At 37.7% G+C, this 10171-nt stretch overlaps 1 protein-coding gene across 1 annotated transcript in view; it reads left to right on the top strand.

The window, feature by feature from the left end:
• Nucleotides 1–5020: 5020 nt before the first annotated feature.
• Nucleotides 5021–10171, top strand: part of Yipf7 (Yip1 domain family member 7) — a 20716-nt gene continuing 15565 nt past the window's right edge. The window contains exons 1-2 of the mRNA XM_021163943.2: nucleotides 5021–5097; nucleotides 6589–6705. Of these exons, the coding sequence (XP_021019602.1) occupies nucleotides 6590–6705 (116 nt within the window). The 5' untranslated portion in view covers nucleotides 5021–5097; nucleotide 6589. The remainder of the gene's footprint in view (nucleotides 5098–6588; nucleotides 6706–10171) is intronic.

Genomic DNA, 10171 nt, shown 5'->3' with positions numbered 1-10171 from the left:
GCAATCTCGAGCCACAAGCAATTGCCAATGGCGCTGGCCTCCGGTGTGCCTAACTAGTATACAAGCCTTGTGCACAAGTGCGAGAGGGAACTCATGCTTAGTCACTGCCCATCTCGGGACGTAGTAGTGGGGTGATGGTCGAGCAACAAATCAGGAGCTGACACGCCATATCAGGTGCTGAAACGCCATGGCTGAGGGCTATATAAGGGACTCCATTTTCTGGGGTTGGGGTCTTCCCTCATGAAGAAGCAATAAAGCTTTTGCCGCAGAAGACTCTGGTTGTCCCGAGTGTGTTCTTGCCGGCGGGGACAAAAGCTCGGGATAGGTATTTGACTGAATATGATATGTATGTATCATTGTCAGGCATACAATGTTGCAGATACAGAGGCTGCACAGCCCACAGTCTCTTCAGCTCTTGGTAGATTTGCCACACCAGCACAATATTCCCTCACATTTCATGTTGTTGTCTTTGTCTTCTCTTCCTCTCTTTCCTCCTTCTCATATTGAATCTGATTGGCACAGCCCATATGCATGGGTATACTGCAGCAATCCACTTGAGTAGGGATAGCATTCCTAAAGAAAACAGATTTTACCTTCCAAAAGGACAAAGTAGATATTATCTAAATGCTTTGTGTACATATAACTTAGTGAAGAAAAATCAATCAAATGAAAAAATGACATTTAAAAATGGTATTAAAATAAAAGAGCAGGAAAACAATGCTTTTAAATTGAAATATTTCGGGATTTTTTTATTCATCTGCAATAAAATAAAACCAGAGGAAATAAAACTTACAGAAAGGACTCTTCATGTTGATTTTCACTGCAGCTAGCAACCACAGAGGGGTCATTTCTGGTGTTAGTAAGTCACTGTAGCAGTACAAGGAAGTTTTTAGTTTTCCACTTAGTTTTCCTTTATTTTAAAAATGTATAATCACAAAATTTTCAAATTTATCTAAATTGAATATAATTTAAAATATCTTTGTAATATAGGATATATTACTCCCCATTATTATTAGCTTATTGTCAGTGTTTCATATTGTTGAGTAATTACAATAGAAGAAAACAATAGAATTGAATAAAAGGTGATGGCTTCAATCAGGCAGATAGCAATAGAAACAAAGGGAACTGCTGTGAGATTTAGCTTAGAATCAGAGATAGTAGAGCTTACTGAGAAATTGCATGATTTTTTTTCATTTCTGTGAATTGTTATGTTTTAGTATCATTTCTTGAGATGGAGAAGGCAATGAGAGGGAAAAGAAATGAAATCATTTTGGGTTACCACTGGAGCTGAGAAGAAAGGTCCAGGCCCTGCAAATTGTCTCTATATACTTAGATACATCCATGTACATCCATGTACATTCATATACCCATGGGTGTATACATAGATACATCCATGAGACTCAGTAAGATAAGAAAGAGAGAAAGAGAGGAGGGAGGGGGAGGGAGGGAGGAAGGGAGGGAAGGAGGGAGGGAGGAAGAAAGGAAGGAAGAGAGGGAGGAAGGAAGGAAGGAAGGAAGGGAGGAAGGAAGGAAGGAAAGAAAGAAGGATAGAAGGAAAGAAGAAAAAGAAAGAAACAAAGAAACAAAGAAAAGGAGTGAAAGAGAGGAGTAAAAGAAATGGATTGTGAAGGGGTAAAGGAAGAGATTAGAAGGAAACCATGATGTTCTTTTTATCAGAAGAGATCTTTGGTCATATTCACTTTGGTCATTTAGAACTTAGAAACAATTAAATAGATAAGCTAGACAGATCAGTGATGATGACTCTGCAACTGTCTTTTTGATTGATCTAAACTCTGTCCTTTAAGACACACTAAAGAAATCAAATGATTTGTTAATGGAGAAAAACATTTAAGTCCATTTTCTACATGTAAAACATTACATTTATAAGAGTAGTTTTAAAGAACTCTAGCATCTGTATTAATGATCCGTTAATGTACTTCTCAGGAAATGGAAGTCATTTGGTCTTCAATGTTTCATGGCTTACAGTACACTTGAGGCTTAGATTAATTTCATTTTTATATACCCTTTTTGGTTGATGTACTTTTGCAATTCATTTAATCAAACCAGACTTTCATGAAGGAAATTGAATTTAAAAATGTATAGTCACAAAAGTTTCAAATTTATCTAAATGGCATATAATTTAAAATAACTTTGTTAAACTTTTCAATGAATTTACATATAAGGAAAAATGTTCCTTGATTTTCTGCAGTTAAGATAAAAGATCAATATTCTTTCAAAAGGAACCTTGATGCCAGTTACCCTGATTTAATTAGTGCACATTGTATGGCTGTATTTATCAGAATAGACCCTGTTGATGAATAAAACTGATACATTTCAATAAAAATAAAACAATAGGATAAAAGAATACTGAAAGGAAGAAATTATGATCTGATTGTAACACCTATGCATAAATTTGCCATTTTCTCAAAGCTATGCCATCAAGACAGAAAAGTTCTTCAAATTTTAGAAATCATTCCCAAATATGTCCATCTTTATTTAATAGAAAAACAAATCTATCATATGACCAAATAAATAACATATGTTTGTAGGCTTAGACTTTTTTTAAAAACCTACTTTTAATATGGGCTCTCAAATGCTTCAACCCACCTTCTAGCCCACCATCCAAAAGTAGGGGTGGAAATATGGTAAAGAGAGGTGGACCTATTTAAAAGTAGTTCTTTGGGGCAATTCCAAACTCTGTTTGTCAGGATACCAGCAGTCCAGCTTCCTGACCTGCTTGAGTTCCAGTCCTGACTTCCTTTGGTGATGAACAGCAGTATGGAAGTGTAAGCTGAATAAACCCTTTCCTCCCCAACTTGCTTCTTGGTCATGACGTTTGTGCAGGAATAGAAACCCTGACTAAGACAATAATGAACAGTGCTGTGGAAGTGCAAATAAATGCTTTTCTATCCAAGTCGCTTTGGTCACAGCATTTTCTTGCAGCAATAGAAACCCTACACCAACCATGAAAAGTTTGAACTTTGCTACAGTTGACTCTTCTACTGAATATCTGATGTCACTGGGCAAATTATTCATCTCTCTTTTTCTATAGTATGACACAGTAAAAAAAAAAAACTCATGAAAGTGCAGTAAAAATTAAATTACCTATACCTAAAGTTTGTAGATGATGCTGAGTAATTCACAGTTCACTGCAGATATTGTACTAAAATATATGACTTTGAATTCAGCACTGCACATCCATTTCTGTAATGAGGCATCAAGGCTGTAGTCTGCCCAGGCATAGTTGCTCATACCTTCAATCCCTTTACCCTGGAGACAGAGGCCAGTGGATCTCTGCTAGCCTTAGGTCAGTCTGGTCTACATAGCTCTAGACCATCCATGACCTCTAACTTCAAAATAAGAAGAGTAGACTCTGGTACTCAATGGTGGTCCTCAAATTGTGTGGGCATATGTTACTTTGCCAGTACCATAGAAGTGGACCATCTAGAGACTGCCATATCCGGGGATCCATCCCATAATCAGCTTCCAAACGCTGACACCATTGCATACACTAGCAAGATTTTGCTGAAAGGACCAAGATATAGCTGTCCCTTGTGAGACTATGCCAGGGCCTAGGAAGCACAGAAGTGGATGCTCACAGTCAGCTATTGGATGGATCACAGGACTCCCAATGGAGGAGCTAGAGAAAGTAACCAAGGAACTAAACAGATGTGCAACCCTATAGGTGGAACAACAATATGAACTACCCAGTACCCCCCAAGAGCTCGTGTCTCTAGCTGCATATGTATCAAAAGATGGCCTAGTCGGCCATCACTGGAAAGAGAGGCCCATTGGTCCTGCAAACTTTATCTGCCTCAGTACAGAGGAACGCCAGGGCCAAAAAGTGGGAGTGGGTGGGTGACTTTTGGGATAGCATTGGAAATGTAAATGAAATAAATACCTAATAAAATTTTTTTAAAAAAGAAATAGAAGTTATTAAATAAACCAGAATTTGGATATGTAAGGAATCTGCAGTCCTAGAAGGGAGACTTGGCAGAAAGTAAGTGGCCCTCAACAATATCTGATCCAGGAAGAATGGAGAGTACTAGCTAGAACAGTTTACCTGGGTCAGAGCCAGAGTGAACTTTCCTGGTAGTGATTCAGAAATACACTACAGATAGCCAATTGTGTACCTTTCTAAGAGAAGGGTGAGTTAGAAAGCCTCCGCTGGCTGAAATTTGCTTGTAAATGGTACAGAATGGTTCTGTATATGAAAACACTAGATAAGGATAGGGTGGAACATGATTAAAAAGAGCTTGAGCTGTACCTGATGCCTATATAAGAAGCTAGCAGCTTTGGCACATCTGTAATTCCAGTGCTAAGAGATGGAGAGAGCAAGATCCTTAGGGCTTGTTGCCGAGCCAGCCTAGACAGTTAACCAGGTTCAGTACAATTCTGTCTCAGAAAACAACCTGGAGAACGATGGAAGAAGACACCTACGGTCAACTATTGGCCACCTGCAATGCTCTAAATATTCGCCCACCCCACCCCCACACACAACAAAACAAACATACAAAAACTAGATCTGAGTAATATATTTTTATCTCAGCTGCAGAAATTAAAAGCAGGTAAAGTCAAGGTCAGGACATAATTCACCTTCCTAAAACTGTTCAGATCTGGATGAAACGATACCATCTCATTTTATTTTGGTGTTGAGATCTTTGCGTTAAGATCAAATACTGTATATTTATTTTTATCACAGATAAATCATCAGTACATCTTAGTAGGCTGAAAACCACAGTGGGAGAAGGCATCCCAAGCCCCATGCTCTCTCCCTGGATTGCTTCCAATAAATGATCTTGTGCCACAGTTTAGTGGGCCTGCACACTGGATGAATTTCCCCAGATTACCATATTCATGTCTGCATGTTGCTCGTTGTGTTTGCAAACCATAAAAAGTGTTATAAGATACTGTGTACAGTTGTTGGCAGCTTTGCTTCCTTGGCTGTGTCATCTGTCCACTGTGTCAGAGGACAGATTTAGAAAGTTTTATATATAGCAGCCAGTGCGTCATCTTTTCACCCACTGATTTGCTCTTATTTCCCAAGTTCAGCTACGTTTGTTGGAGGATCTTCCCTCATAGCATACATAGAGGCAGGTACGTGTCTGGTCTCTCTAATCCTTCTAAAACACTTAGAATTTTAATAAAACACAAAACATGGGTTATGTAAGGAGCCAAATAGCTGTTGCATAAAGCTTGGCTTGTTACCTAAAGTTAGTATGTAGCCTCAAGAGAAATCAGTCTCGATGCTTCATAATAACATTTTTATGGGCTGAGAAACATATGAGATTAAATTTTAAGTTCTTTATATTGTAAATTGTTAAAAGATTTATTACTAAGTCTTGACTTTAGTTTTCCTAACTCGTAGCTACTTCATGCACATCACTAATGAAAAGTCCTTATTTATGAAATCAGCTGTATGAATTACTATATCCAACTTTAGCCAGGCTCTCTGTATTTTACTGAACTGAATAACTTTGATATACTTAACAAGGGTGAGCTGAATATTTCTGATTAATGGAGCTCTTAGAGTTAAGGCTGCTTTTTTAATGTAGTTTAATTTAAAAGTCATCATTGGCAGTAACATACAGATGACTATAATTATATGAATTACTCCCAGGGGTTTCTAAATTCACTGTTTAAAATAAAAATGGCTGTCAAAAACATAGGATTAAAAATTCAAAAGTCTCTGTTCTCTTCCAGAATTTGTATCCAAATAGCCATCCCTGCCTTTCTAATACTTTATTCTGCCAGCTCTTTATCTCCTTTTGTTCTTTTGTCATATGATAGTCCAATGCTTCAGTCTCAGTCAAGGTCACACACTCAGAATTAGCAGAAGTGACTATTAGCTAAGTAGTCAGCATAGGTAAGAGGACTGTGTCCTTAGCCTAGCAGTATGGAGTCTTTTCTCCTCTGACTCATCCAGAACACATGAGTAGCATCCTGGGCAAAAAGAGAAGAAAATGTTCCACATATTTAATAGGCATTCTCAAATAGAATTAGGAAATATTTTATAGGAAATATTTATAAAATAAAAAATATTATCAGCTGTCACTTTTTGCTTTCTTTGTGGTGTGTGTATGTATGTGTGTGAGTGTGTGTGTGTATGTATGTGTGTGAGTGTTTGTGTGTGTGTATGTAGTTGTGTGTGTGTGTGTGTGTTTGTGTGTGTGTGTGTGTGTGTGTGTGTGTGTGTGCTTGTGCATCTTTTTGAAAGTGAAAACTTGAATTGTTTAGGACAATTTTGTAGATATCTACCACACCAAGTGTAAATTCTTTCTCTAAACTGCTATGAGGAGGGGAAGGTCATTGGTGATTTCTTTTAGAAAATTTGAAGTCAACCTATAGTCATAATAAGAAAATGTAAAAACTTAATAAAGTAGTTGAAGATGGCAGGTTTTAAATAAGGGACTTTCCAGCATATGCTTTTTTTCTCCCTAATAGTTAATTTATTCTTCCAAATATTATCTTCTTTAATAGGAAGATAGCTATAACCATACCACCAGTTAATCTTAGTATATGTTTCAAAAAGTTTAATTGACTAACAAAGTAAATAATAAATAAACAAACAATTTCTTAATGTTTCAGGATGTCAAACCCAGAACAGTATGACATGGGCTTCTACCAATCGAATTATATCATTGATAATCAGGAGCCGAGCTGCAATGATGCTAATGCTTATGGAAATGTTTATGGATCCAGAGAGTAAGTATTGAATAAGCATGCTCTCATTTTTAGAAGTGCCAGTGTTCTGCCAGTTAGTTCCCAGTAGGTAGGTTTTCTTGAGGGAAGACAAAGTTAACTGAGCAGTTGTCAGTGAAGTATCCCCACTAAATGACAAGAAAGGACAGAGAAATTACCCCAATTTTCTGTGAATAGTTTTTCACTTGGTGCTCATGACAAGTTAATGCTTTATTTATTATTTTAAAAATAATGCTCAAGCAAGAGCCTTTTACCCTATATTTGTACAGATGCTGAAAATAGATTTTATCTATTTAAAAGCATTTATTTTGTCAATTTCTCTCAAAAATTAAGACTGCTACAAAACAGAGATATGGATGAAATTCAAGGTCTTTTATAATGTCTACTTAATTTTTAAATGAGAAATTTCTGCATGTGTACTGTAGTCATATCACCACTCCTTCCTGTGTCCAAACTCACAACCTCTTCCTGAATAGTTCACACACACACACACACACACATACACACACACACACTGCTCATCCATGTGCAAATGAATCTGCTGGTCAATTTTGTGTTGCTCTTTCATGTATAAGTGTTTAATGCTGACAACATGAGAGTAGATAATTTATCAGTGGCCTCGTCCCTGAAGAAAACCATTTATTTCTCTTAGCAGCCATTGGTTGCTGGTAGCTCTTCATCTTGGGATAGGGCCTTTCTCTACTCATGGTGGCATGTCAGCTGATATTATCATTATAATCTTTTTCAGGTAACAGTATTGCTGAAATTTCTTGGCTGCTCTTTCTGTCACATACAGAAAACAGTATCTTGCAGTATAAGTCCTCTGGCTCTTACAATCTTTCTGTCTGTTTTTTTTTTTTCTGAAATGTTATTTTAGAATTAGGTGTTTGGGTTGCATTGTTGGTGTATCAGGTGAAGTTGGGCATCCCACAGTCATTTATGTACAGTTTTGATCAGTTATAGATTTCTATAATGGTCTTGTCTGCCACACAAAGAAGTATCTTTTGAAAATTGTAGTCCTTTTTTTTATTTTAGTTTTAAAATATTATTTTATTTTTTACTTTATATCCTGCTCATTGCACCCATTCCAGTCACCCCCTCCCTCATATCTTCCCCCATTCTCCCTCCTCATCTCCTCTGAGAGGGTGGGGACTCCCCTGGTTATCCCCTCACCCTGGCACATCTTATCTCTGTTAGATTAGGCATTTCCTCTCCCACTGAAGTCAGACAAGACAGCCCAGCTAGAAGAACATATCTCATGTACAGGCAACAGCTTTTGGGACAGCCCCCACTCCAGTTATTCAGGAAATACATGAAGAACAATCTGCACATCTGCCACATACGTGTGGGGAGACCTAAGTCCAGTTGCTGTATGCTCTGTGGTTGGTAGTTCAGACTCTGAGAGCCCCAGGGGTCCAGTTTAGTTGACTCTCTTGATCTTCCTGTGAATTTCCTATTCCCTTTGGGCTAGCAATCCTTCCTCATAGTATTCCATACCCAAGCTCCATCCATTGTTTGACTGTGGGTGTCTGTTTCTGTCTGAGTCAGCTGATGGGTGGAGCCTCTCAGGGGACAGCCATGCTAGGCTCCTGTCTGCAAGTATAGCAGAGTATGATTAATAGTGTCAGGGATTGGTGCTTGCCAACGAGATGGGTCTCAAGTTGGGCTAGATATTGGTCGGTCATTCCCTCAGTCTCTGCTCCATCTGCTGTGCCTGCATTTCTTGTAGACAGGATACATTTTAGGTTGAAAGTACACAGAAGTTTCTTTAATGTTAGTAAGAACTATACTTATCTATGATGTAAGGATAAGTTTTCAAAAGCAATTTAGTAAATATTTTCCATTACAGATTTAAGATTTTATTTGGAGGAGTTATACAATAAAATATGAAATTTTAATATGGGTATTATGAAGATTGCTATGACAGTGTTGACATAAACATAGTTTGAGAGAGAGTATGTATTTGAGATAAATTTAACTTGAGGTTCTGGGGAGATGGCTCAGTTGGTAAAATGTTTTCTACAAAATCATGAATACCCTAGTTAAGACTTTCAGAACCCACGTGGAAAGCTGGAGGACATGATGTACATCTGCAATAAAACATGGCAGAGATGGTGACTGGGAAATCTCCGAGGCTTGGTGGATACTCATTTTAGACAAATCAGCAAGCAGTCTCTCACTGATGGGGATCAGCGAGAGATTCCCAATCTTGAAAACACAAGGCAGATCTATTGAGGAAGATATTCAACATTGACCTCAGCCTTCCACATACACTTATATACACACATACACCACCCCTACCCACAACCACCTGTACACACATAGGAGAAAGATAGGGGGAATTGTTAATTTAAAATTTAAAAAGGAAACAATAGAGAATTTATTATTTGCTTCTCTTGGAGGCAAAAAGAAAAGAAAACTTGGCTATGTGAAGAAAAGTCATTAATTATACTTTTGACATTGAGAAGGCTTGACTTCCTTTTCTTTAGTTGAGACATAGGTACATGTACTTTGTGGAATTTTCATAAATAACAATTGCTGATAGATAATAAAGTATATATTAATGTAAGAGACTGATTGAAATGTTAATTAAATATAACTTTCAAAAGCACTCTGCTATCCTATTGGTTTTGGTTGCTCAGTTACTTTTCTGAATGTTGTTTCTGGGCCTAATTTAGTAAACTGGAATAAAGATCATGTCTCTCAACAGGCATGATAATTACCATTTACCAAGCCCTCTGTGTGTGGTGAACTGCCTTGAGCTTTATTTTTAACAGGAACTTTCATTTGTATGATAAAATTTGTCATCTCAGAGGCTTATTGCTGCATAAGCTCACCCTTTTTAGTTCTTTCTGAATTCTGGATGTCTGATTCAACTCAGTTGTTCTGGCCTAAACTCCTCTCTAAAGTGACTAATTCAAAGTGGCTTCTCTTCCGTTCTGACTGAATTGTTCTGGCTGTTCTCATACTAATTTGCCAATCTTTTCTAATCTTCTGTCTACCTCTCATTCTCTGGCTCATTCTGTCTTCACTACTGTCTAGCTTGTTCTCTTTGTAACCCGTCTCCGTAAAACTGCTATACACACAGATCACATACTACCTCACCACCACCCAGCCCTTTTCTCCCTGTGCTGTTAAGTAGCCTCTCTTTCCTCTGCTGTTCTCATGAGAATACTGTCTCTAACTCATTCTGTTAAATCTTTCTCTTGTCACTTTGTCTGCCCCTCAATTAGACATCACTTTCAAACATGGCCACTTCCTTCTACAAACTAACCCTATCTTCATTGTTAGGGTTAAAAGTATGTAGTGTCCACACTTTGGTTTTCATTCTTCTTGAGTTTCATGCGTTTAGCAAATTGTATCTTATATCTTGTGCCCCTTCTTAGAATTGGGAACAAAACACCCAGGGAAGGAGTTACAGAGACAAAGTTCGTAGCTGTGATGAAAGGATGGACCATTTAGAGACTGC

The sequence above is a fragment of the Mus caroli genome, chromosome 5 (genome assembly GCF_900094665.2).
Source record: "Mus caroli chromosome 5, CAROLI_EIJ_v1.1, whole genome shotgun sequence".
Taxonomy (NCBI): Eukaryota; Metazoa; Chordata; class Mammalia; order Rodentia; family Muridae; genus Mus; species Mus caroli.
This window is presented reverse-complemented; position numbering and strand designations above follow the sequence as displayed.